At 55.0% G+C, this 27,792-nt stretch overlaps 1 protein-coding gene across 1 annotated transcript; it reads left to right on the top strand.

Moving 5' to 3' along the window:
- The first annotated feature begins 49 nt into the window (after positions 1 to 49).
- Positions 50 to 27,103, top strand: LOC124233722 (pleckstrin homology domain-containing family D member 1). Its single transcript, XM_046650853.1, has 13 exons — positions 50 to 510; positions 10,575 to 10,668; positions 11,015 to 11,104; positions 11,334 to 11,410; positions 12,238 to 12,329; positions 13,331 to 13,383; positions 19,322 to 19,416; positions 21,136 to 21,229; positions 22,691 to 22,869; positions 23,417 to 23,549; positions 23,931 to 24,075; positions 24,419 to 24,568; positions 24,880 to 27,103. The coding sequence occupies exons 1-13, from the start codon at positions 362 to 364 to the stop codon at positions 25,047 to 25,049; spliced, it is 1,521 nt and encodes a 506-aa protein (XP_046506809.1). The 5' UTR covers positions 50 to 361; the 3' UTR covers positions 25,050 to 27,103.
- Positions 27,104 to 27,792: the final 689 nt, after the last annotated feature.

The following is a 27,792-nucleotide window of genomic DNA, read 5'->3' as shown; positions in this document are numbered from 1 at the left end:
CTGATTGGCGTTCGCGGCCGGCCTCCGCTGGCTCACCTGCCCCTCCCAGCCAATCGGGGCCACCAGAATTGGGGCTGTCGCGGGGAGGGGGGGAGATGCTGCCGGCTGCAGGCTGAGCCGCCCTCCCCGCCGAGTTCCCCCTGGGCCCGTCTCAATCCCGGCCCGAGCCGCAGGCTGCGCGCCCCGCGCCCCCTCGGCGCCGCGCTCCCGGCCCCGGCCTCCCCGCGTCTCCGCCGGCTGGGACGCGCCCCGACGGCGCCCCGAGCCGCCGCCGCCTCCCGCAGCCTCCCCCGGAGCCCCGCGTCCGTGCCGGCCCCGGGGGGCGGGTGGGCCGGGCCGGGTGCAGCTCCGCTGAGGCACGATGTTCACGTCCAAGTCCAACTCAGTGTCGCCTTCGCCGTCCCTGGAGCAGGCTGACTCGGACGCGCTGGACATCAGCACCAAAGTGCAGCTCTACGGCGTGCTGTGGAAGCGGCCCTTCGGGAGGCCGTCCGCCAAGTGGTCGCGGCGGTGAGTGCGCCTCCCGCGTCGGGTGAGGACCCCAGGGAGGGAGCCCAGGGCCTAAGGACCCCCTAACACCCCTTCAGTCACCGTGCTGCCTCTGCCTTCCTTTGTGACCTTGGCCTCGCCCCATTTCACTCTCCGCTGACGTCCCCTGGAAGATGTGGATCCCATCCTGGGCTGGGGGCATCTCTGCCAGAGGGCTGGTTGAGCTGGGGCGGGACCACTGGCCTAGGGGTGGTGGTGAATACTCTGGGGAATGGACCTAAGTCCCAGTGAGGAGGTTGGGTGTGGGCTGAAGAGATCGTGGCCGTGGTGGGAGACCAGCTAGGGCAGGTTGGGCCAGACTGCCGCGGGGGGGAGAAGCCCCGTCTCCAGCCAAAGATGTTCTCCTGGGACCCCTATTGCCAATTCCATCGTCTACACGAGCCCCCCCTCCCCCAGGCCACGAGGAGCGGGCTTAGAGGCAGGGCTCGGGTGTCCTACCCGCCCCCCAACCGGTACACTGAGCCTGCTGGGCCTCTGGCCCTCCTGAAAGGCTCAGGCCAGGGGAGGGAGGGCCAGGAAAGGTCTGTGCCCAACCTTGGCAGAGTGATGTTGGCAACTCCTCCAACTGTCCCTTGAAATACTTTTAGAAAAATCTGTGCCGGAAGAAGTGCTTCAGGCAGAGAAGCCGGAAAGGAATGAAGGGACTAAGCTGGGTGGGGACCGGGCAGAGACTGAGGGCAGTTGGGGAGGGGACAAATGGTCCGGACCCAGGAGTGATCCGTTGGAGGGGCTGGTGGGGAGGGTCACAGCAGCCTGAGCCCCTCTTTCAGCACCAACTTCCTGGTCCCCAACTCAAAGGCAACTCCCCAGACGTCAGTAGCCACTTCTGGCCTCTAAGTGGGCTTGGAAGCTATTGGAGGAAGAGGGAACTCAAACCAGAAACTTGCAGGAAGCTCCCACTGCTGGTTCAGGTGCTATGGGCCACCTTCTGGACAATTTTCACCTTTAAGCCAATCTCGGTTCTGAGATTTGCTACTGGAATGGCCGGTAGAACTCAGAGCCTGATCCGTTCTCTCCCCGGAGGGGCGCCCCTGCCCATCCCTCCCATCCCTCCCTGTAAGTCTGCCCCTGAGCAGGGGGCCTCAAATGTTCCCAGACCACAGATCACAGGGATGTGGTACTGGTTGGTTCCGATGTTGTGTTCTGATGAATAATTTAATATTTCTACAAGGCCCCAAGACAAATGGAGCTGTGGAGGGTGTGTCACATTTTACATAGCTGTTGACATAACACATATTTTTCTTAGTTCTGCCTGGTTTCTTTCTGGGATTTAATGGGATATAGGTTCCTCGATTTCCTCCAAAGGTAGGCTTATCTCTGACCCCCTAGATGGAAGCCTGCGGCAGTATGGAGAGCATCTTTCGAGGCGCTTCCAGGGTGGTGCTGTCTGAACTGCAGCCTCAGGAGCAGCCTCAGCTCTACCAGGGCCCTCGAGTCAGGTGGGAAGGCTGCTTGTAAGTTTGAGTGCCGTTAGCAGGATGTCCTTCTTCCCCCGCCACCACTTATGCCTTAACTGCTCCAGGCAGACGCTCCTTCTCCGTTGGGTCTTGCTGCTGTCCTGGGTATCGCCTCTGGGTCTTGTCATCCAAGACTTCTGCCAGGCTTCTTCACCTGACTGCATCCCTAGTAAATGTGACAGGCTTGTGACCCCCAGAGTTTGTCCCCTAGCCCTCCTCACCCACAGTTGTGAGGACCTGGCCCCTGCATGGACAGTTGATTCCAGGCTGGGAGGTGTCGGGGGCAAAGGCTCCCAGGGGACAGCACAGTGGGTGTGGGGCTGGTGTGGGGCTGGTGGGGGGAGCTTGGAGAGCTAGCACCCCCCACCCCAAGAATCTCCCTCAGTAGCCCCCACAGCCACTCAAAACAACATCCAATCTAAGAACAGTGTACATGCTCTGCAATACACAGTCTGCTTCCCAGGAGAGGGTCACCTCTGTTCCCTTCCTTTACAAGAATTCTGGAGCCGCCGCTGTTCAAAGACTCACCCTCCCCTGGGCTCAGGAAAGTACTAACGTCCCACTGGCCCACTCTGGGCCACTGTCCATGTTCACAGTTCTGGGAATACACACACACACACACACACACACACACACACGATTTAGCCTTGGGTCAGTGACAAAGCCAGCCAGAGAGGGTCTGGGGGTTAGGGGGGCATGATGCTAAGCTTAGCCTCCTCTCACTTCCCAGCAAGGCCCCCTGGGCCCCAGTTCCCCATTTGTGAAATGCAGTCTCTGGACCTCAGCTAATTGGCGGCCCCAGGAAGGCTTGGGGAGGGGGCAGCTCAGGCCCGCCACTGCGGAGCCTTGCCATTAGTGCGATCGATGCCCTGGCCGGGGTGCTTAGGAGAGGGGCCGGGAAAGACGCCCTGCGCTGCATAAATGATGAATGGCCGGATGGAACCGGCTGTGGCCGCTGGGGTTCTATAAAACCTCTTCCACTCGGGGTCTGTCTCAGAGTGTCCGCCTCCAACCCTGCTGTCCTGGGGCGGGAAGGTGACCTTGAGCTTAAAGGGTCAGCTTTTTCTCCAGGGGCAACAAAAGGGGAAAGAAATCAGAAACATTACTTGGCAGAGATGAGAGGATGTGGGAGAGGTGTCTAGAGGGTGAGGTTGGTGACTCCGCCCTCCCTGGAGCCTGTGAGCAGTGGAGACCCAGGTGCTGTGGGCAAAGACCTGGGCAGCTTGGAGACAAGGAGGCGAGGAGCAGAGTGTCTCAGCCTCGGCCGTGTCTGCCCCATGGTGGGGCTGGTCTGGCAGCCAGACCAACGCTTTCCCAGGGTTTAATTCTTCCTCCAGCATTCTCGTCCCTCTCCCAGGTCCCTTCTGAACAACTCCCAAAGCCAGAGCCGCTGATGAGGGGCACCCAGCCAGGGACTTCTACACTCCTTGTCCCACTCCCCATAAGGTGGCCAGTGGGGCCTGAGCCCAGCCCAGCAGCAGTTCACTCTCATGGAACACCGGTGGGTCCCTGCGTCAGGGAGATAAGATTCGGTGTCCACTAAGTGCCAGGGAGCCGTGGAGACAGTGACTGACTGCATTTCCCAAGTCTCAGGCTGCAACCGGCGCCCGTGTGGAGAGACGGTCTGAGCAGTTTGGTGGCCACCTTACCAAAAAGATTTGGGGAGACATTCTTTCCCCAGGGATTTGGGTCTGGGAGTTTCATCTTTGGCCCTGAGCACCGTTTCCTAGGGGTGACACTGCAACATCCAGCTATCCTAGAGGGCCAAGGGGAAGAGCCTAGCATGTCACCTGCAGGCACCTCACCTGGTGACCCCGGGATTTGGTCTCACTTTCTGGCTCACATAGCATTCCCCACAGCTGGCTGTGTAACGTGAGCCCCCAGCACAGCAAGTAGCAAGTAGCTACTTGCTTTATAAGCGTTGCTACTTGCTTTATCACTGCCGGCGGATGCCTGCAGGCCCCTTTTTATAATCACCTTGTGTTCTCCAACTTCTTTTAGAGTGACAGCATTTGCTGGTAGGTGGTGGATGGGTGGCAGCTGAGGGTTCTCCCCAGATCCCTCTGTCCATCACCCCCTGCCCCTCCTGAGGTGGTGGCATCGAGCTTACACTGAGTCCTGAGGTTGAGGACATGGCCAGAATCTCTGGATCACAGCCATACAATGAAACAACACTCAGGAATGCAGGCTTCACTGGGATCATAGGATGAGTCACCTGGACCAACCAGCTGAAGTTGAGTGAGTTAATTGTGCAAACAAGCCACTCTTCCAGCACCCCGGGAACTGTCCTCAGCGGCTGTTGCTGTCCTGTTTGAAAACGAGTCTCCCCTCCAGGGGACCACACCTCAAGCAAAGCCCCTGCTGGTGGTTCAGCCTCCTTTTATCCAGGACTCGGGAATAATAAAGCCGCTTCTTTTGAGAGCAGCTGTGGCTGTGGTGGAAAGTGGACCTGGGCTTAGAGGCAGGTGCTCTGAGTTCTCTGGTCCTGCTCTGCCACTGACCAGCTGCAGGACCCAGGCCAGGCGTGGCAGTCTCATCTCGCTGACTGGCAGTGTGTCCCCTACAAAGCAGGAGTGATCAGATGGTGGTATTTAAACAGTGTTCCATGGGTGATTCTTGAGGTGCCCTGACTCTACTGAAGGGTTAGGGAGTGGGGGGGCTCCCAGCAGGGCACCCACTTCACCCAGAGCCTCTGCACTCTTATCTGTTTTACATATTCAGCTTATCTTTGCTATATTGTTTGAAGAATTCTAACATATTTTTTCACTCCTTTGGACTTGAGGATCTCTGCATAAACTCTAACTTGTCATCACTCCTACACGTCACAGGTCAGATTCCTGGGGTCTGACCCTCTCAGATGTAATGCCAGACAAGTGGCAAATGGCAGGATGAGCATTCCCTGAGCATATCAGACCACTCAGAATGCACAGAAAGGGACACACTGGGGGCTGTGTCATTTCAGCCTTCCTTCTGCCACTTCTGAAAAAGCCACTCCTGATGCCTGTCCTTCCCTGGCTCCAGGACTTGCCCCCACCCCCCTTCTCAGTACCCAAGGGGCTCAGGGATCAGCGAGACCAGGTGCTGGTCCTATTCGGGAAGTTTGTGCAGGGGAAGAAGGGGCAGCCAGGCTGGGTGTCCCACCCTTCTACGAAATGTAACCCGTGTATAGCTCCCACGTCCCCCCTGGTCCTCATGCCCTCTTCAGAGTGAGGTAAGTTTGGCCCAAGGTCGAATCCCACATCCCTAGGAAGTCTGAAACCTGCCCCAGGGTTTCTGCTCATCCCCAAGAGGCTCTACGCTCTTGTTTCCTTGTTGATGGATCAACTTGCTGTCCACCGTAGGCGGTCCTTGTTGTACAACCAGATGGGGAACTCAGCTCGTTCCTGTCTCCTCCCGACCCTTCCCCACTGCCACATATGTAGACATAGCAGCCTCTCACGCAAGGTATTTGTGAGTCTAGTAGACTGTGTGAAGGGAAGATTTGGCGAAGAGGAGCATGGAGGAGGCATTGAGATCCCGGAAGTGCAAACACCTGCTAACTAAGTGTGGCCTCTGTTTCTCACGCCTTCCAGGCACCCCATCCTGCCACCACCAGGGGTGGGATTCTTCACCACTGTCTCGACACTGTAGGACCCAGACTCTTGCACCTTCCCTGGATCCTCTGTCCTCTGCACTCTCCCAACCCCCTCCTCCCCACTGCCCTCCAGGATTTCCCCAGCTCTAAATTTCTCTCACTCTGATGCGAGGCCCTTTCCAGCCCTGACTCCCAAACTTGGCTTTTGCATCTCCAAACCTGAAGGAGCTCAGCAGAGGGCATGCGCCTTTCTTTAACAGGACCCACCCACCTTAGAAGGTTCCTGTGGGGTTCAGGAGCATTTTCCCTTCCTTCCAGCTGGACCGATTGTGAGGCCGGTGTTGACCCTTAAGCTCTGGTGGAGCCCTTGTTGCCTCCAGGGCTCTGAGGAGGGCCGTAAACGTGCAGGCAAAGCGTAGGAAAACCCATCCCTAGTTCCTGTTGGATGGCACCTGTGTCCACCTTGTCACCTAAGCTGGAGTCCTGGCCTTCATGTCATCCTGGACTCTGCTCCCCCTTCCTTGTCTAATTATTCAGGAAGCCCTGCTGGTTTTTATCAGCAATAACCGATGACTCTATTATCACCAGTAACTCTAATTTGCCCCTTTGCCTTGAACACACTATTCTTTGCATATCCTGTTCCTTCTCTCTGGCATGCATCTCCCCCTTCCACTTCCTCCCAGATTCCTAAGATTCTCCTATTCATTCTTCAAAGCCCATGGGTCCCAATCCCAGCTCCATCTCTGCCCTAGCTGGGTGACCTGGCACACACTGCTTCCCCTCTAAGCCTCAGTTTCCCCATCTTTAAATGGGAGCAGAAAGCCCTACCTGCCAGGATAGCTACATGGATCAAATACTCTAATACATGGTGAGCACTTAGCACGACACCCAAGAACAGCCAAGGAAACCGTGACTCTCCAGCCCCTGCACAGCCAGCCCAACCCCGCAGGGCCCGGAAGGAGATGGCCCCTGACCTGCAGTCAGAACGAGAGCTGCTGGGAGCACGGGGACTTTGCAGGAAGGGGCAGGAAGAGGAAGTGACCTTCTCTGTGGGGGCACTCAGGTCCTGCGCCCCCATCTGTGGAGAAGCTGATATTGTCAGCTGGAGCAGTGGAAGGTCCCCGAGACAGATTCCTATGCACCGCCGGCCTTCTGGGTCCTAGAAGTGTGCCCTTTGTGGGGGGATGCTCATCCCTGCCAGCCTAGGGAGTTGCTCTCCTCCTCCAGGTCTGTGCAGCTCCCCTCCCTGGACCCCCACCCCCGCCCAGACCAAGCTGAGAACAGCAGGAGCTGGGCCGGTCTTGGCATGCATGGCGTGTGGGACCTCAGGATCCCTGCAGCCCACGGGGCCCCGAGGGCTGCTGAAGCCTAGCCGGCAGGGAGCAAAGGCTGCCCTCCTTCAGAGGGCAAGAGGAGGAAGGGCGTGACATATGGGGACACATCCGTGTGCCAGACAAGTGCTGAGGACTTTATATGCCTTGACCCACCAGATCTTCTCTTGCCCTGTTTTGTGGTCACAGCCCCTAAAGGATCCCCCGCCTTTGCTGCCGACAGTCTGTTCTCAGCACAGCAGCCAGCTGAGCCTTTTGCCATGTGAGTCGGATCAGGTCGCTCCTGCTAAAAACCCTCTAGTAGCTGTCTCTCTTACTCAGAGAAAAACCAGCCTCTGTCAACTAGCAGTATGACTTTCAGCCACTCATGTCACTTTCTGCTTCATTTCTGCCCATATAAAATGCAGACAGCACCTGCCTCACAGGATAATTGTGAGTGTTAAATGCATTAACTGCTTGGAATAAGGCATGGGTTGAGGTAAGTGCTAACTAAACATTAGCTTTATCATTACTATTATTACAGGATCCCACAGGGCCTTCCACAGCCTGGCCCAGCTGCTTTCTGCCTGGTTCCCTCTGCCACAGCCACCAGAGCCAGTCACATTTCCCACCCCAGGGCCTTTGCACCTGCACCTCCTCTGCCTGGAACACCTTCCGTCTCCTCAAATTGTCGACTTCTTAATCAGACTGTCCATGGCCACCCTGTTTAACATCAAAATCTCCCCACCTGCCCCTCACCCATCACTCACCTTCCATGGCATTGATCAGCCTCTGGTAAATGGTGTTTATTTACCATCCACCTCCCCAGTACACAGGTTCACTTGAGTGTAAGCTCTGTGAGGATAGCATTTGTGTCTCCTGTCCACACTCTGTCCTCAGCACCTAGAACGTGATCTGGCACAGAGCAGAAGGGCAGCAATTATTTGTGGAGTCAGTGAATGGATTCTCACAGCAGCCCCCAGAGACAGATATTTGCACCCCCATTTTATAGAGGGGCTTGGCAAGGGAGGCTCAGCCAGGCTGGGAGCTCGCGTGAGGCTGTGTCTTGAGGCAGGGGTTGTTTGACCCCAGAGTCAATGGCAGACTCCCCCCACCCCCAGGCCCGGGCACAGTGCTTTGCCCTGAATGGGGAGGGGCCTCCAGAGGTGTCAGGAAGGCAAGGAGGGGTTTGTCTGAGTCAGCTCGGGCTCCCATGACAAAGCGCCACAAACCGGGTGGCTTAAACAGTGGAAATTCATTCCTCACTGTTCTGGAGGCTGGCAGTCTGAGATCAGGGTGCCGGCGTGGTCAGGTTCTGTCAAGGGCTCTCAGCCTGGTTTGCAGACAGCTGCCTTCTCCTTGTGTCCTCACATGGCAGAGAGAGAGAGAGCACGAGAGAGTGAGAGAGAGAGCACGAGAGAGTGCTTCCTCTTCTTACAAGGCCATAGTCCTATTGGGTTAGGGCCCCATTCTTTTGACCTCATTTAACCTTATAATTATTTCCTAAAGATCCTATCTCCAGACACAGTTACATGGGGGGGTTAAGGCTTCAACATATGAATTTGGGGGACACAGTTAAGTCCATAGCAGATCTCAGAAACCACTGGAAGAGGAGGAGGAGGCCCGGGAGGCAGCCCGTCTCACAGTTCCCTGGGGTGATGTGTCGTACTCAGACCACGGGGCCGCACTGCTCACCCTGTCCTTGGTGCTCTGCAAACTGGCGGAGGGATGAGCACAATCTCATTTCAGCCTCACAATGACCCCGTGAAGTCGGTGCTATCACCCCCATTCTACAGACAAATAAACCGAGGCTCAGAGAGGTGAGCTTACTTGCCCATGGCCCCCCAGCTGGGTTATGGTGGGCCTCTCTGATGCCAAAGCTTGTGCTCTCAACTACTCTGTGATGGTCCCCTGAAACAGGTAGGGGAAATCTCCCTCGCCCACAGGACTAAGGGGTTGTTCCCCCCCTCCAGGAGCCTAGGAGCCCTTTGGGACAAGATAAGCCCATGGGCTGTGACAGTGACACTAAGTGCCGAGTGCATGGCCCAGTCAACAAGTGCAGGAGGGGCTCAGAGGGCAGTGTATGCTGGGCTGGTCACCATGCGAGAAGGGTTCAGGCAGATGAGGAGCGAGGAGGAGGGCCTTCCACGGAGAACTAGACCATCTCCTTTGCAGGATCCTGGAAACGTGGTGAGGTGGGAGGCAGGGAGCTCAGTGTTCACCAGGAGCGGAGAGGCTGGAGGACAGAGGTGGCAGGAAAGCTGAGAAGGTGGACAGAGGTCAGGTGCCAGGGGGCCCAGACTGTCCCCACAGTTCTGTAGAAGGTGGTATTCATGTGCTCTTCCTCCATGGGGGGCAGAAAGGCCTGTGGGAAGAGGTGGCATTAGCAGGAAGTCACCTGTGAGGTCCACCGCTCCATTCCGTATCTGGGCCGAGAGGGTGGGTGCAAATGAAGAGTGTGGGTTGGCATGGGGCTCACACCAAACACAAAGCTGAGCTTCACTTTCTTGGGGAGAGACAGCAGCTGTCAGCAGTCCCTGGGACCCTCCCCGCAGCAGCTGTGGCCTCAGGAAATGTCACATGGCTTGTGAAACCTTCAGAGATTCACTGACTTTGTGATGCCCACCAACAACTTTTCAAGCCCCTTACAAGAGGCCACATCTAACCAATGGTGTGCTGGTAAATGGCTAACAACCGGCTCCCTTGGTGAGGAGGGGAGCAGTGTTTTGCAGCCTTTGATGCTTTTCATGGTGTAAATACTCCCACTACGACTGATCGAGTTACCAACACGAGGTCGCTGAATACAGAGCAGAGGAGAGAGTCACACTGTGGGCTCCTGTGAGCCCATCTGAGTCAGCTCCAGCGCACCACTGCTTCCACTCCCCCAGTCCCATCGCTATGACAGTGGCATTAGCAGGGCACTGGGAGGAAGGAGCCAGCCACCCTGGGTGTCCCTGAGCCTTGGGGCTTTGAGGCCCAATTGGCTCTTCCCCTGGAGATGCACCCGGTGTCATATCCTAGTCAGCTCCAATCATTAGTCCTGTGAGGGTCCCCAGGGTGGGTCCAGGTGTTCCACATGTTGGCATCAAGGCTGTCGTCTCCCCAACAGAAAGTACCAATGTCCCAGAAATCCTAAGTTAGACCTGAGTCCCAGAAGGAGGCTGGGGGCAGTCTGAGACAAAAGGGAATGCAGGTGTCACATGCAGGCTGCAGGCCCGGCCTCACCAGCCTGGTACCCAAATATCACTCAGTTACTAGCCTTTGTGATTACTTGTCAGAAGTCCCATCTTGGAATCTCATGTCTTCTTTCCCTGCTTCCATGCCTCCTGGCGTAGACTCTAATGGACTGGAGATAATGTCTCAAGGGGCTGAAGACACCTGTGGGGAAGGACCACAGATGCCCTTTTTGGCCGAGGGTGGCAGTTCAGGGCAATGGAGGCAGCCAGACCTGGAAGCCACTTGTGGGCCTCCCACTTCAGCTGCCCACTCATGCGAGGGTTGGGCTGCCTGGCAGCTGGCCAGCTGAGGCCTTTGCCCAGATGTGGCATGTGTGTTGGTGAGGAGTCTGAGCTGGCATCCCCTTGGGCTCCCCAGTGAGTGCAGGGCCCCCCCAGGTCCTCTTGTTGCCCTGAGAAGCCTAACCCTTCTCTCCTGGTTGCCCTCCTTCCCCACCACCTGCTGTAGGTTTTTCATCATCAAAGAGAGCTTTCTTCTTTACTACTCTGAGAGTGAAAAAAAGAGCTTTGAAACCAATAAATACTTCAATATACATCCTAAGGTGAGGCGACCTCTCCCAGGGCCACAGTGGGGAAGGGCCTAGTGGGGACAAGGGGGATGGTATCCTGTGAGGGCAGGGGGCCGTCTCTTATTGCTCTGGTCTAGAAGGGAATCTGGAGAACAAATCCCTCTTGGGGCACAAGACTCCCTGCCCCTCTGGGCTGGGCGCCCATCCTCCTGGGCCGCAGGTCCTGCCCCAGCCCTGCCTCTCCCCTCTGGGAGTCCGTTCTGGCCTGGCTTACAGCCCGGGGCCCTTGGCAGGACGTGGCTTTGGCTGAGGGCTCCCAGAGGCCTTCAGTAACCTGGGCTGGGTTGGGTGGGGGCTGCCCATTCTGGTTCTTTCTTAGGGTGTCATCCCTCTGGGGGGCTGCCTGGTGGAGGCCAAAGAAGAGCCCAGCATGCCCTACGCCATGAAAATCTCCCACCAGGACTTCCACGTGAGTAAGCCTCTCCCCTCAGCCTGGGCTCAGCAGGGGCAGACTAGCTTCTCTGGGACACCCAGGTCCCTGGGGGCAACCCCTTCAGTGGCCTGGCCTGGGAGGGGTGTCAGTGCTTTAGGGATGTGGGGTGGGAGAGCAAAGCTGGGCCTGCAGAGGCCTGGGACCGCCTCTGTCATCCTTGAAGTGGCCTCCTCTCAGGTACACCCGTGCCTCCTCTTCCTGGCAGGGGAACATCTTGCTGGCTGCTGAGTCGGAGTTCGAGCAGACCCAGTGGCTGGAGATGCTGCAGGAGTCTGGGAAGGTGTAAGTGCCCACAGGCAGGAGGGGCAGCCTGCGGGTCCAGAGGGGAACGGAGTGTGGGCTGGGCCAACCCTGCCATCCCTGCCCCTCTGCTGGAAGCCCGGCGGGCACTGAGGACTCCAAGAAAAGGTGGGGGCGGGGGTGGGGGGAGTCGGTTAGGGTGGGCAAGAGGAGATAGGCCAGGTTTAGAGCACCTGTGGGGGGTCTCCTAAGTGAGCTTCGCTTGCCTAGGGTCACAGGTGGCAGACGTTGACACCATTTGTCTCCAACTTGTGGGAGTGAATCCAGCATCACTAGTAGGATTTGGCTGCCTGATGACACCCGTCTCACCTCCCCAGGCCCATAATTAATCCCAGCACAGACCAGAGTAGTGCTTTGTAAGTCAGGGTCCCGATCACAGACACCTCCAGCCCGACACAGTCCTGCACGTAAACCCCTGGCCTGGCGCCTGCCTATTCAAGCTGGGTTGTGCTTATAGTTCAACAAATAACACTGAATGCGCGACCCAAGCCAGGCCTTGCGCCAGGTGGTGGGCATTCGGTGGTGTAGAAAGCAGCCCGGGAAGCAGTCTCTTCGCTGCTCCAAAAGCGCTGTGGGCCCAGCCCGCAGTGGCCCACTTTGTGGCCAGAGCTGGCCTACAGGGGCTGTAACTGAGCGATGCTGGTGGGGTGCCTGGAGCCATGGGTGCCAGAGCGAGTGCAAGCTGGGATTCTGGAGGAGAAAGGATGGCGAATACCAAACATGCACCTTCTTTCTCCTCTGCCCTTCTGTTTTAATGATTTTGTGTTTCTTCCTCTTCTCTCCTCTTCCCATCTGCCCTCCCTCCGCAGGACCTGGAAGAACGCCCAGCTGGGAGAAGCCATGATCAAAAGCCTGGAGGCCCAGGGGCTGCAGTTGGCCAAGGAGAAGCAGGAGTACTTAGGTTGGCAGGAGAGATGGGCTGGAGGCTGAGATTCCCTGAGGGTAGCATGGCAGGCCAGGGGCTTGTTGGAGCACGGGTGGGGGTGTCTCGGGTTGGGCTTACCAGGCTACGAGAGCCAGACACCAGCTTGGAGCCCGGAGGGCTTTGTGGTATGATAAATGTCCTTTGGGCCAGTGCGACCTGCGGCAGGAGAGCCTGGTTGTTAGCAGCCTGGGCTCTGACCCAGCTTTGCCACTTCCCTGTCGGCTGCCTATGTCTTCTCCCAGCTGGGCATCTCTAAGCCTCAATTTCTTCATCCTTAAAATGGAGCCAAAACTAGTCCCTGCTTTTAGAGGTGGTGTGGGACCAGGTTAAATGAGACAATGCCTGTCAGCACTGGTGTCAGGCATGCAGTAAGGGTTCCTTAGATGGAGTTGATCTTGTTGTCCTGCCCTGAGCCCCCAGATTTTGGACTTGCCCCCAGCTACCACCCCCAGTCCACTTTAAACCTGACCACAAGGTTCCAGGCCCCTGGGCCCCTGACTGGCCGGGAAATGTGCTGTGTGGGAAAGAAGAAGGGGAGTCTGGGGGTCTGTTGTTTTGCCAGGACCCTCTCCCTGCTGCCTCCTTAGACACTCGGGGACCCACAACTGGTTCCCCTCTACCTGCTCCAGACACCTTGCTCCCCCCAGGACCTGCCCCCTGCTACACTAGCCAGACCAGTGCAGAGGCTACCAGCACCCCTGGGTGGTGCAGAGATGCACTTGAGCTCCCAAGGGTGAGGCTGTCTTTGCCTTGTGAATGCTCAAAGCAGGGACAGGGCTGGAAAAGGAGAGTGGCAGCTCAGGCCAGCATGGCAGCTTCCATCCCCAGGAAGCCCGGGGATGGCCTGGGCCTGGCAGTGCCGACCTCTTCCTTGGGAGATGCTGAGGGTGACAGCAGTTACCGCGGCACCAACCCCCTCAGGACTGGATCTGGAGAGAGCTTTTCGTGAGAGAGTGTGTGTGTGCTCGCTTTGGCAGACAAACTGATGGAAGAGACCGAAGAACTCTGCCTTCAGAGGGAGCAGAGAGAGGTAGGTGCCACTGGGGCCGCTCAGAATTGCTGTCCCCCAGCCCCGCGCTGTGGGCCCCTTCACAGCCAGGGTGCACTGGCTTGTGTTTCTGGCATTAGGGAATGATGTAGGAAAGCTGGGCACCCAGAGAATGTGCCGGAAAATCAGATGGGCTGAGCATGCAGGCCAATGAGGTGATAGTACTTAGGACTTGCTGTAGCTTCTTGGCAAGAAGTGTATTTCTCCTTGCCAGTCCTTGGGGGGGAAAGTAAAAGGGGTAGGTGACCACTTTCTAGAGAGCGAGCCATCCAAAAATCTTAGAAGCTGTGTCAGTAGGCAATGAGCTGCTTGCCGCTGGTGAAGTTCACAGGAGGCTGTGATGGCCTCTATTATCCCCAGAGGGGCTTCTGATCCATAAGGGTGATGGGGTTGGATGATCTCCAGGGTTCATTTATTCTCTAAATACCAATAATACAAGTCCCAAGGGGGCCGAGCTTTGGCCTGAGGCAGCCCGTGGGGTAAAGGAGACCTTGCCTCATTTGAGGGTGGGGAGCCTCTGCAGTCTACTTCATTTGGAATCTCCATGCAGCATTTGCACCTTGCCTGTTGTGAGTCATTACCTCCCCTGAAGGGCAGGGTAGGGTAGGGGTTAGTGGTATGGACTCTGGAGCCAGGTTGCCTGTTTGTATTGGAGCATCACTACTTCTAGCTGTGTGACATTGGGCAAGTTACGTAACCTCTCTGAACATCAATAGTCTCACATGAACAAAGAGGATAAGAATAGAACCCATCTTGTTAGGGATATTGTGAGGATTAAGTGAGATGTTACATAGAAAGTGCTTGGCACACAGCACGTGATTAATGAGTATCTGCATTTGTTAGTATTACCATCATGTTATTGATTATGGACCCATCCTGCCTGTGAACTGCCTGAGGCCCAAAGCTGCAGAGTGGCTTGCCCAGAGGTGCCCTCAGAGGGAGGCCCCTTCTCTCTGCCCAGTTGCTTTTCCTTGTCCTCTCCCCCGTGAGGCGCAGGCCTGGCCCATCAGCCTTGCCTCAGCCAGCCTCTCCCACTTGGCTCTTGCTAGTTCCTCACCCTCCCAACCGCCCTCTCAGGGCTCTGAAACAGGCCCTCCAGTCAAAAAGCGGCGTGTGCCCGTAGTACCCCACATTCCCAGTGCCTGGCCCAGTAGGAGTGCTTGATAAACGTTTGTGGAAGGACTCAAGGAGTGAACATTTTTTTTTTTAAAGATTGACCCTGAGCTAACATCTGCTGCCAGGCGTTTGTTTGTTTGTTCTCCCCAAAGCCCCCCAGTACATAGCTGTAGATTCTAGTTGTAGGTCTTTGTGGCTGTGCTGTGTGGGGTGCCGCCTCAGCGTGGCCTGACGAGCAGAATTGGAACCGGTGAAACCCCCGGCCGCCAAAGTGGAGCACACGAACTTAACCACTTGGCCATAGGGCTGGACCCGAACGAACATTTTTGATTCTTGTAATTTTATATCCCATTTTGATTTTAATCCAATAGGACAATCCACCCTCATTTTTCTTCTCCCAAAATGTTATCAGATATTCTTGCCCATTTATTCTTCCAGCTGGACTTCAGAATCATTTTGTCAATTAACAACAACAAAAATCCCAAACCAAAACAAACAGAAAACAAAACCCAAAACCTATTGAGGGTTTGCATTAGGATTGCGTGGATTTGAGGATTTGCGTGATGCCAGCTCTGAGCCGTCTTCCACCTAGCCGTGTAGGGCCCCCGTGACTCCAGGCTAGAATTCTAGGTCCCACGGTAGAGTTTGGGCATTTTCTTCGTATGGTTCTGTACATTTTGAGAAGTGAGACTTCTGGTGGGTTGTCAGCAACTTAAAGACGGATAATTCAGGAAGCCAGGGGATGGCATGGAGTGACAGACACCGCCACGGGCAGGGAGAGAGACAGACTTATCCATCAGAGAGGCTAAATCTGGGGCAGCAGTCAGCTGGAGGAAAATTTAGACACTCTATCTAGGTCTTTAGCCAGGAAATGAGGACAGAGGAGACCTTGCTTAAAGCCGTAGCACGTTGAAGGGGCAGTCCTGTCAGCTGTGAACTCCCTGGTATTTCGGGTACGAGATGTGAGAGAGAGACTCACTCGGGCCCGGCTGGTACCAGCGGTGAAGGCTGCTCTGGGCGGGCAGGAGGGAGAGGATGGTGCCCCGGTTCACATTCCTGTGTCAGCTGCCTGCTCTAGACCAGGAAGAGAACTCACTGAGTCATTCTGTCCAGGTTTCTCCTTCCTTAACTTGCTCATCCATAGTATGGGTCTGTATGTTTCCTGCGCCTTTTCCCTCTTCACCCCAGGTCACAGATATTGTCTGGGTGTGCCTTGGGCCACTTGGAAAGGCACTTGCTGCAATGGCCCAGCGATAAGATGAAGATTCTCTGCTCTCTAAGAGGCAGCCTGGCCTAAAGGAAGACTCGGGGTCTGGGACCCAGAGACCCACACTGGAGTCTAATCACTGATGTGTGGCCTTGGGCGAGTTAACCTCTTGAGCTTCAGCTTCTCCATCTGTGATGCTCTGATAACAATACCGGCTGTGCCTGCTGAGCGCCTGGGTCACTGTGAGGCTCACTGAAATAGAATGCAGGGGAGTGTTTGTGGATGGGCAAGGCCCATGCAGATATGCACTCTGGGAGGGTGCAGCCCTGACGTCCTCCATATGGCAGAAAGGGCCTGGGACTCCTAGGGCACAAGCAGAGTGCAGGGAGAGCCACCCTGGGCTCATTTGCCTGGTGCCAGCAGACCCTGCCCGTCCTTGGGTGCAGCTCCCTCAGGTATGCCTGGCTCCCTGGGGCCTCAGCTCTCTCATGCCCTGAAGGAGGACAGCCTGCCTACCTTTCCCTTTCTGGCTGAATTGTGACAGCTCAGCCTTGCACGTGGCCAGGCACTTGGGAAATCAGAAACGCCCAGGGCCAGCCAGCCAGGACCCTTGCCACCTAGGGTGCTCCCGGTCAGAACACAGATGCCTGGAGTTGGAAAGCACCTTCCTCTTCGAGGTGAGGCTCTTTGCTGACCTCTCTGACAGACGTTGATCCTGATTCTGGGATAGGCACTCACTCCCTCCAGAGGTATCCTATGCGTTACTGCTCCATTATTTGAAAGCCCTTTTGTTGAGCTGGAATTTGCCTTCTAGTGACTTCTTTCCAACCTTATACTCCCGCAATGGTCCAAGAGTCAGAAGAACCAGCGCCTATGGCGGAGAAAGGCTTCAGCTGCAGCAGGTCTGGGCTGACCTCGGTCTGTGGCGGGGTTGCTAACAAACGCTTATACCACCCTGGGCTGGGGGAACAGAAGGTTCTAGCTGCTCCAGCTTTATGGGTTGTGGATTCCACTCTAATGCATACTCTCAGGCTGCACCTGGACATCAGCCCATTTAAGAGTCACACAGGTGAAATGAAAGGAGGAAAAGAAGTGAGCAACGAGGAGAGAGAGTCTCTTTCTTTTTCCTCTAATATATAACCTTTTTACTAATGGAAGAAATCATGCTCTTTGTAGAAAACCTAGAAACCAAACTTTGTCCTTAATTCCACAATTGACGGACAACTACTGTCAACTATGTGTTGTTTTTCTTTTCAGTCTTTAAAAAATATGTATTATTCTTATATATATTATAAACCTAATAGGATTGTATCAGATATCCAGTTTTACAGCCTTTTTTATTATATCTTCATTAACATTGTACCTTCAGCAATTTTCCATGTCATTCAATGTTCTTCGAAAACATCAGTTTTAATGACCATGTACTGATTCATCATATGTGATGTTTCCTTTAACTAATTTTCTATTTTTGGACATCTAGGCTGTTTTCATTATTATAAATTATGCCACAGTGAATGTCCTCGTACATAAATCTTGGGCTACATAAATCTTGGGCTACTTTTCTAATCTTTTCTGTAGATAGATTCCTGTACACGGAATTACTGACTCAAAGGTCAAGAACTTTTAAGACTCCTGATGCCTATTGCCAAATTGCTTTCCAGAAAGTTCCTACCTGTTTACACTCCCACCAGCAGCGTATGGACATTTCCAGGGGTTTAGTCATTTACTTTCTCCCATTTTCAATTGCAAAAATATAATCCCAGTGGAACAGCAAGCAAAGGGAAATATTTGCAAGTTGGAGTGTTGGAGAAAGGGGCTTCCAGGGTGGAGAAGCCAAGGTTGTGGGATGGTGTCCTCGACTGGGTCTTGAGTGATCTGTTCTGAAGCAGCGGAAGCCAGGTGCCTAAAGAGCCAGGTGCCCTTGTGATTTTTCAATCTAAGCCCAGGGGTGGCTGCAGCTCCTAATTCCCCAGTCCCCTGAACAGCCCTGCCACAGCAGGCAGAGGCCACCAGAGGGAGGAAATAAGTCAGGTTTCTCAAATCTGAGGCCACAGAGAGGTTTATCATCAGCAGCAATACCGTGTGTTGAGAATGTATTAAAATAGAGGTTTTCAAACTTTTTGAAGCTCTGAACTTTTCTTTCATTAAGAAGGGGGAGGTCTATCAGAATAAAATTTTAATTATATTTATATTATGTCTATATACTGCTATGCCTACTGCAATAACACACAACCCCAAAGTACTAGTGACTTTGAACAGCAAAGGTCTATTTGTCCCTTAGCTACATAGGTCAGCTGGGGGCTCTGCTCCACGTCTCCTTCCTCAGAGATCAGGCTGACACGGCCTCCACTGTTCGCAGCAACACGAGCTGCCATGGTAGGGGAAAGGGATGTAACATGCCACTCCCTGTCTGTTAAAGATGTGTGCCTGGAAGTGACACCCTTCTGCTCACAATCCATTGGCCTTAGCCAGTCCCATGGGCCCACCCAGCTTTCGCAGGTACACCGTGTGCCAGGAGGTGGATCAGAATGCCAACAGCGCTAGTGGCGACCGTTAGTGAGCCACGCCACAAGTGCCAATAAGGATTAGAAGGAAAAGAGATAGCAGCTTTGGGGGTAAGAAGTTTAGGGATGGAGGGCATGGGGTTTGAAACCAGACTCTCGTTTCCTTTGGGTTTCATCCCTTCTCTGTGTCACCTCAAAGCCAGTGGCAACTTCTCCCTACAGGCAGCCCCGCTCCCTGGCAGGGTTTCCATTATCCTTGAGAACAAAGCCCCTGGGTGAAAAACGAGAGTGCAATTTGGAGCTAGAAGATGAGAAAGAAAGTGGATCTAGAAATAATATCCTCCCCCAGTATAAAATGTGGAGGGACAAAGCAGTTGTCACCAAAAAGCTTCTAGCCAAGCTTCACTTGAAGAGTACCCCCAACACCAGCTGCTACTGAACCCAAACAGGAGCCCTGGAGGTCACATACCTGCTGGGAAAACATTTGTGCTTGCCAGCATTCCTGAAGGGACTGATCTGGTCCCCTGGGCCAGCCCGTCCTGGCTTTTCTGGATCTCCTGTTCCCTTGGGGCCAAGCCCAGGGGAAGCTACAGCCAGTGGTTCTTTGCTTCCCAGATGCCTTAAGAACAAAGAGTCCTTATACCCTGACTTTGGGGTTGGGAATGGCTTTTCTTTGCCACTTCTAACAGATGTCACTCCAGGGCTCTTTAATGGAAATACACACGCACCACTTTTTCCCCCAGGGCTTGAGGGCCAGCCAACACGCCTTAGGGTATGAGGGACTGGAGTCACCCAGCGGAGTAGACATTCAGAATTATCATCACATCCAGCTGAAGGAAATAATAGGATCAATTCTAAGTCTTGGCTTCAGCCTGATAAGTGTATTTTAAATGAGCCCAGTTCATCACAGACTTCAGTTTTGTTGAGACTGTGTGTCATTGGGGCCAGGGCTCCTCAGGATTTAATTCCAAGTCTGGTCCAGCATGTGCCCCAGACTGGATCCCAGAGGATCCCCTGGGTTGGAGTGGGGGTTCCTGACCTCAGGGACCCTCTGCTGCCTTTGACTCTTCTCTTCCTCTCTGATTCTCTTCAGGAGCTTGAGCGCCTTAACCAGGTGCTGGAGGCTGAGAAGCAGCAGTTCGAGGAGGTCGTGCAGGAGCTGAGAGTGGAGCAGGAGCAGATCAAGAGGTGGTGGTGGTGCCCCGGAAGGGGAGTGTGAGAAAGGTCACCTAGTTAGGGCAGTAGCATACTGCCATACATCCACAGTCCGGGTCAGGTCTGGAGAGGCCTCTGCCCGGGAGATGTTCACTGCTTGAAGACTTGGTTTGGGTCTATCTTCCCAATGCTCCAGGCCTTGGGGTCTGCCCAGAAAAAGCTGTAGACCCCACACAAATGGGCCACTTCTGCCCACTGGAGCACAAGGCATGGCAGGTGCAGCCAGACATCCCCCCAAGCAGCAAGCACCTCGTGCCTCCATCAAACCTTCCTTACCTGGGCAGACAGGACCCAGCTGCTCGGCAGGTGCCGTTAGCCAAGCCCCCAACATTCCCTGTCTTTCCTGCACAGGCCCTTCCCACTCTGGCTAATGAAGTCCCTTGGGATCTTTGGTCCCATGTATGGTTTGCAAACCCAGTTGCACATTATATTCATCTAACAGAATTAAAATCTCCTGAAGGTAGGGCCCAGAAATCTATATTTTAAAAAGTTCTGGGGCCGGCCGTATGGCCAGGTAGTTAGGTTCATGCGCTGCACTTCAGAGGCCCAGGGTTTTGCTGGTTCAGGTCCTGGGCGTGCACCTAGCATTGCTTGTCAGACCATGCTCAGGTGGCATCCCACATAGCAGAGCCAGAAGGACCTACAACTAGAATATACAACTAGGTACTGGGGGGCTTTGGGGAGAAGAAGAAGAAAAAAAAAAAAGATTGGCAACAGATGTCAGCTCAGGTGCCAATCTTTAAGAAAAAAAAAAGCACCCCTGGACATTCTGATACAGCCTATCCAGGAATTTGGAGGCCACCGCTCTGCGTACTGCTGGTAGTGGTGGTTGTCATCGTCATCATCATCATTGTCATCACTACTGATCAGTAGTGATGGCCCAGAAAGAGTTTTCTTGCAACAACCTTATAGAAGGAAGTCATTAGACATGTGTTTTGGGGGAGGGGAAGCTCAGTGGATCTTACCAAGTAAATAGCCAAGCTCCTGCTCACTTCCAGAATTGTGCCAGAGACTGGAATAGAAGATAAGCCCTCCCCTTGAGGATCTGGTGAGGAAAACCGGACTCACACCCAGGAAACATCAACACAGTAACATATAATCACGTGCTAGGAGGCATAGTGCAGACTCCCTGTGTTACAGGAGTTAAGATATATGCGTGATCCTTGTGGGCTTGAACAGAGGCTATCTTGAGCTGGGCCTTGAAGGATAGGTAGGAGTTGGAAGAAATGGCAGGAGAAGGGAAAGGCAGGAGGAGGGGAAACCGAGTGTAAAGTCCTGAGGTGGCCCAGGCTTGGTGAGAATGCAGCATGGAGGCTGTCAGCCCAGAGAAGGGCCTCAGCTGTGGCCTTCGTCAGTGAGTGTGGGTTCTAGCAGGGGCTGTCCAGGGAAGATGGGGTGAGGCCTGGGCCCCTTTGTTTCTCAGTGCTTCTCTCTGCCTGGGGGGGATCCTGGCTTTATCCCGACTGACAGATGCATGTGTGCCTGGAGCAAGTGACTTCAAACCCACTTGGCTGGGATCTCCTTCTGTCAGCCCCAGGCCCTTAGAGCTGCTGTCAGGACCCAGCCATGTGGTGGGGCTGGGCTTCTTTGGACCCCTCTGAGCCAGATCAGGAGGCGAAGCAGAAGATATTCTGTGTTCAAAGGGGACTGAGAGGGGTGGGCACTGCCATACCCAACCCTCTGTCCCCACAGGGAGCTGGAACTAACTGCAAGATGCCTCAAGGGTGTAGAGCAAGAGAAAAAGGAGCTGAGGCACCTCACGGAGTCCTTGCAGCAGACGCTGGAGGTGAGGGGCTGCTGGCGGGCTGGTCGGCGGGGGCACTGGTTGGTTGGGGCACGTGACACTTTTTTCCAACAGTGTTTCCCCAGAAGGATACCTGAAGGGGAACGGGACACCAAGGGGCACTGATCTGAAGGGTCTCTTCTCTGTGGACCGTTGGGAATTCCAGCCGACACATGAGGGACCCAGAAGGGCAAATTCAAGTTTTGGCCTCAGGAAACCCACCTTCTTCAGTGCTTATATTTTTATACCAGATAGAATACTGACTGGGGGAGTCAGGGCCACCTACCACGTCCTTCCTGTGGCTCATTCACTTAGCTGCGTGTGGTTGAAACTGAGCATGAGGGGAAATCAATTCCAGGTCACCTCCATTTGAAACCACCCAGACTGCGAGGGGGAGGAGGAGGTGGCGTGTGTCCAGGACACAGTGCAAACTCCTTAGTATGGCAGGCAAGGGCAAACTCGGGCCCCAGCCTCTCCTCTCCTCGCACCCTCTCACCCTCTGCTGCCCCTCTGTCCTGACACAGACACCCAACCCCTCCTCCAACCGCAGAGCTCACAGGCCGAGGGAGCCAAGCTCTTTCTCCTCCGCGCCTTTACCCACGCTGTTCCTTCTACACAGAATGTCCTTCCTCCTCTTCTCTGCCTGGAGAACTTCCATCCTTTCGAGACAGCTCGAGCATCACCTTGGTCAAGCTTCCCTGACTCTTCTAGGCAGGATTTGCTCTGAGCCCTGGGCTCCCGTGGCACCCTCTATGTATGTTTGGCACTTAACGCACTAGGTTGTGGTTCCCACACTGGACTTCACTAAACTGTCTTAAGGTCTCTCCCAGCCCAGCACCCACAGCCAGCCTGGCACGTCGTGGGGGATGAGTGATGCTTACTGAATTCATGAGCTGCCTTGCAAACTGCAAGGGTCTCTCTTCTCCCTCGACTGACTGGCGCTTTGTTCCTGGTGCCTTTATTTGTTTATTTTTTTCCTGTCTCACATCATGGGAGGTGGTTCTCATGGATAGTTTCAACTCCAGGGCTTCTGGGTAGTGCAAGATCCCAGTCTGATAAGTGGGGAGAATGTCTGAATCTGCTCTCGGGCTGCTTCCCGTTGGGTGCTTTTCACACAAGCCCAACACACTACCTCACTCACCCCTGGAGGAACAAGGACCCCAGAAGGTCATGGTGCCCTGGGCCCTTGGGCTCCGGTTGTGATATGTACCACCTCCACTGGAAGCTGCGCTGGGCTCCTCCCTGACTCCCTCGATGGAGGAGTAACCTTGCCTCCTTGTGAGGAAGGAGACCTTAGTCGGCCTTTTACCTCAAGGGAAGAATGCAGACATTTCAGGTGTCCCTCATAGAGAACTGGGAGAGGAGGGCATCATTTTCTAGAACTGAAAGGAAGTGAGGGCAGCCATGGTGAAGTAATTAGGCTTTTTCTTCCTTCTCTCCGTTCTTTCCCTCTCTCTATGCCAGGAGCTCTCCATAGAGAAGAAGAAAACTCTGGAAATGCTGGAGGAGAATGAGAACCAGCTGCAGACACTGGCCAATCAGAACGAGCAGCCCCCTCCCAGGGGGGGTCTCCATAGCAACCTGAAGCAGATCGAGGAGAAGATGCAGCAGCTCTTGGAGGAGAAGCTCCTGGCAGAGAAGCGGTGAGGTTGCCTGGAACCTGAGTCCATGATCGGCTTTGGGGTTTGGTCACTTTCCTTGAACTGGACTCTTGGGTTTGAGTTGGCATTGACCAGATAGGTCACTCACTTCCTTTTGCCTAGGATTCAGTTTCCTCACTAGGCAAACGGGAAGAGAACTTTCACTACCCAAAGCTGACTTGATAATCCTCTCTTGCAATGGTGTGAGCCATACAGACATTGGGTCCATCTAACAATGCCTTTTGGCACACGGGCAGGTCCTCTTAGCCCCTCTTTACACACAAGGAAACTGAGCCTTGCATGGGTTTCAGGGCTTTCCTGCAGTCACAGGACTAGCAAGATCTGAGCCCAGGACTCTGGTCTTCTGACTGTAACCTTGGGGCTCCCCTCACTGGCCACACCACCCCTCTCATCACCTGGATGCCAGGACCCAGGAAGTTCCGGGGCTTCTGAAGCCTGGTCTCAGGATTTCTCCAGCCAGGTCTCTACGAGGGGCTGCCCTCCCACTGGAAATCCCCTCACTGAGTGAGGGCCTCTTCTGCCCGGGCAGGATGAAGGAGAACGAGGAGCGCTCGCGGGCCCTGGAGGAGGAGCGCGAGTTCTACTCCAGCCAGTCCCAGGCACTGCAGAACTCGCTGCAGGAGCTGACGGCGCAGAAGCAGCAGGCCGAGCGGGAGCTCAAGGTGCTGGCTCCTGGAAGCAGCTTGTGCTCAGGGACCTCCCCTCACCTGGAGTCGTCCCTCACATCCCTGCACTTTCCTGGGCAGCTACCTGAATTATCTCTGCCAATCCGACCAGCCAGGTGCAGGCGATGGAGCCCCCACAAGGGGAAGCTCACTGCCTGCCACTTTGGTGGGGCATCATTGCTAGACACCTGCCCGGTGCAGGGGCAGCGTCCAGGCCATCTGGTTGAGGGCATAAGACACGAGGCAGGATGTGGTAACTTCCATCCAACTCTAGAGGCCAGAAAGCCCGTTCGAGCCAGGGGTGACCAGGGAAGGTTTCCAGGGAAGATGGCAACTGCACCCCAGGACCCACGTCCCTCTCCTGTCCTCTCTCCTCAGGCTGAGGTGAAGGTCCGCATGGACCTGGAGAGGCGTCTGCGGGAGGCAGAGGGCGCCTTGCGGAGCCTGGAACAAGGGCTCAACTCCAAGGTGCGGAACAAGGAGAAGGAGGAGAGGATGCGGGCTGATGTGAGCCATCTGAAAAGTAAGCCCTGCCCTCTGTGCCTGGCCCTCAGCCCTGGAGCTCAGCCTTGCCAGGGTCCAGGCTCTGGAGCCCCACACAGGGCCTGGTGTGCAATAGGTGATCCGCCGAGATGGCGTTTCTTCTCCAGACTCTTGCCCGCAGGCATCTCCTTGGCACGGCTTCCTTTTGGCTGTTGAGCTGGGGTGGGCGTGGGGGGGAAGCCTGTTGTTCTGCCCCCTTCAGCAGGCGGCTCTGCTCTCCCGAGGGATGGGCTCAGCTCTTTCCCACTCAACCCTACAAGTGTCCTTGGGAGGGGCGGGCACGAGGGGCTGGAGGGGAGGATGCAGTCAACCTTCGGCTGCAGGGTTCTTCGAGGAGTGCATCCGGAACGCGGAGCTGGAGGCCAAGATGCCTGTCATCATGAAGAACTCCGTGTACATCCACAAGGCCGCCACTCGTCGCATCAAGAGCTGCCGCTTCCACCGGCGCCGGTCCAGCACCTCCTGGAATGACAGTGAGTGGCTGTTCGCGTGCCCTGGGGGGTGGGGATGGTCACAGGCCATTGGTGACAAGGCAGGAAGAGGGCAGGGTGGGGAGTGGGAAGGGCTGGCCCAGCTCTGAGGCCCACAGCGCGGCCTTGAACCTGGCTCCACCAGCCTTGGGCTTCTCCCTGAGTTATGGGAGCCCATGGATGGGAAGGGGCTGGGAGAAGCTCAGCAGTATGTAGGATGGGGGAGCGAGGGAGGTGGGCGGGAGTTGGGGACAGGCCCACGCCTTAGTGGAGGGAGGGCTGTTCATGGGCCAGTGGGGCCACTGTCTCCCCAGTGAAGCCGTCCCAGTCCTTCATGACCTCCCAGCTGGAAGCCAACAACATAGAGGAGCTGAAGGAGGTAGCCAAGCGGCTCAGCCGAGACCAGCGCTTCCGGGAATCCATCTACCATATCATGGCCACGCAGCCTGGACCAGCCTCAGTGCTTCCCCGGGGCGGGAAGTGAGGGGCTCTCCTCCCCTGCATCCAAAGTCTTTCCACCGTGGGGGCCGGGGAGGGGCAGGCCTGACTCTTACCTGGCTCCTCTCCGCTCTCTTCTGGGCCAGAGCGCCACCTGGGGGCCAGCCTCACCCTCAAAGGACAGGGAGGCCACCTCCCTCATCCCCACCCCAGACCCTACCCTTGGGTCTACACTGGGCCTGTGTCGGCCCAAGCTGGGTGCTGCCTGGTTGTCACGGTGAGGAGAGGAAGGGGCCTAGCTGTATGTGGGACTTTTTCTGGTTGGCAAGTGGGGTGGGCAGGGTCCATGGCCCTCTGTGGAGCGGAGCCCACTGTACCTCTCTGTCACTCTGACACTGCCCATCCTCATGTGTGAAGGCCTCCCCTCCCCACCTTGACCCCTGCATCCCCTGGGGTTCCTAACCCTCTCTTTGCTTCAGAGACCCATGGACATCCCTCAGCCAAGGCCCCTCACCTTGACCACATCGTGGGGCAGGGAAGAAGGGAACTAGCACAGCAGCTTCTGGGCTCTCTGCACACCACACTCACCAGGGTACCACCTTTCCTGAGGTTGGGCCTTGGCGTGGGACCACCTGCTCACTCCCCTCCTCGGGTGAGCTCACCCACCTGCAGCCTCAGCACCCTATGGGGGTGGTGTGACCCCCCCCAACCCCGCATCCCTCCTGCATATGTACCTAGGGCCCTGGATGGGAGCTGGGGCCAGCAGCGATGCTGAGGGCTCCCCCAGAGGACACGTAGCAAGTCAGGGAGTGGACGAAGGTGCTCCTGGCTCCTGCATCATCCTCTGGTTAGGCAGCAAGGCAACTCCCTTTGGCTATAGTGGCCCTGCTGGTCCGTGGGCTCACAGATGTCTCCCTCTCAGCTGCCCCTGCTTCCATTGCCTTGCTGCCCCCTCTCCCTGAAGAGGCTTTACCCAGGGAGGCAGTGTGACCATGAACCTGGAAGATGGGGGCCTGGACCTGTGACAAGACCAGTAGCCATTGGTTGGCTCCATGTCTTCAGGGGGAAGCTGAAACGCCTCTGTGCAGCTTGTGTGGAAGACCACCCTGTGGGAGGCTGAGGGCAAGGGGGTGTTCCCCACCTGTGAACGGACAGACAGCCCTGCTCTTCTCCCTTGAATTCCTTCCTCTGAAGCTGCCTGAGTCTGTTTGTCTCCCCAGAAAAGGGGTCTACCTGGGATCAGGGTGCTCAGGGACACTGGTGGTATTAAAGGTGCTGATTCTCTGCTGCTTGGAAAGCTGAGCGAGGAGCCCAGTCTGAGAGCTGGACAGATGGCTGCAGGGCAAGTCCCAGCAGAGGCCCCTGGGGGCCTGCCGCCTGTTCTGTGGGAAGAGGAGTGTTGCTGACTTAAAGCGCGTGCGTGTCTACTGCGGGGCCAGCCACCATGCGGGGCTGCCCGCCTGTGGGCTCAGGGCTGCCTGGTGACACTAATCTCCACGGTCCCTTCTCAGTGGTGGGTGAACTTTGCTGGCTTCAGCCAGTCTCTGCGGAGTCTAGGAGGGGCAAGGGGGGAGGCGCCTCAGAATCAATGCATCTGAGAGGGATGAATCTAAATCTAAAAGCTTTAAACATGTAGAAATCTGCGTAAAGCCGGAACTCGTTGATCTAATGTGTGTAGGATGGACTTTGAAATGAAGGGGAAGATTTATAAAACCAATTACTGTTTTATTTTTTGTTTCTTTTTAAAGAATTAGATTAATAATAGTTTGCTCTTGGAGAAAGATCTTTTGGAAATTTTCAAATGCATTTTTTTTTCCTGAGCAAGCTATTAACCAGAAAGGAAAGTGCTTTTCCATGTGCATTCACCAATCCCTGGTTCCTTTTCTCCTATTTCATCCTGTATTTTCCATGCCTCAGCCAAGTCAGGTTATCTTTAACCAGTTGACCAATCTGTAAGTATTTATTTGTTAAAAACTCACTATGTACACTGTAAATAGAAAAAAGCAACATCTCTATATAAAAATGAAGGGGTGGAAATTGCTTACTGGAAATATATTGATCTGATTTTTTTTTTAAACAAAACCCTTGTTTCTTGGCCAATTAAATCTCTTTCCTGCAGTCTCGCTTGTGGTGTGGTCATTGCTAGAGAGATGTTGCCCTCTGCAGGCAAAACGTGGAATTACAGAATTGCCCGCCTGTATTCTCACGTGCGCCTGCCTTTCTCTACACACCAGGAAGCGCTCCCCGCTGCTGCCCCTCCTGGGAGCGGCTTCTTAATAATTAACTGAAAAATCTGTTCTGGCCCTGAGGTCCTCGCTGTCCCCATGTGACAAGGACTATCAGCTGGATTTTCTTCTGATTTGAGCGCTGACCCAAGGGACAGAGCCGACTGGAATATCCTCAGGGAGACAAAGGATGCCTGGTTTTATGGCCATTTAATGTCAGCATCCCCACCGGAAATTGACAGTTTGACCTGCCCTGATGAGGAGAGGTTTATGCTTTTGTTTCATAATCATAGAAGGGAGGGCGAGAAGTGGTAATGACTGGATTCCCCTCCTATTTGGTTTGTTTGTTTCCTCATGGGATGGATGATCTATATCATGCCCAGGACTGTCCTGGTTTGTGCTGGTTCTCAGCAACATTATTAATGGCTCCCCCTTTTGCTGTCATAAGTGTCCCAGTTTGGATGATAGCTCCGTGGTCATCCGGGTTGAAATGCTTTTCCCCAATGACATGCTAATGGATGAAGCACGAGATCTGTGAAACACTTGGGTTCTGACCCACTCCCA

The sequence above is a fragment of the Equus quagga genome, unplaced genomic scaffold, assembly GCF_021613505.1.
Source record: "Equus quagga isolate Etosha38 unplaced genomic scaffold, UCLA_HA_Equagga_1.0 220_RagTag, whole genome shotgun sequence".
Classification (NCBI taxonomy): Eukaryota; Metazoa; Chordata; class Mammalia; order Perissodactyla; family Equidae; genus Equus; species Equus quagga.
Note: the sequence above shows the minus strand (reverse complement) of the source record. Positions and strands in the feature narration are given on the sequence as shown.

Excerpts from the sequence above, each read along its gene's own strand:
- LOC124233722 (XM_046650853.1), top strand. The coding sequence starts at position 362 with ATGTTCACGTCCAAGTCCAACTCAGTGTCGCCTTCGCCGTCCCTGGAG. Across the intron at positions 11,105-11,333 it reads TCTCCCACCAGGACTTCCAC|GGGAACATCTTGCTGGCTGC; the intron begins GTGAGTAAGCCT and ends TCTTCCTGGCAG. Across the intron at positions 24,076-24,418 it reads TGATGTGAGCCATCTGAAAA|GGTTCTTCGAGGAGTGCATC; the intron begins GTAAGCCCTGCC and ends CTTCGGCTGCAG.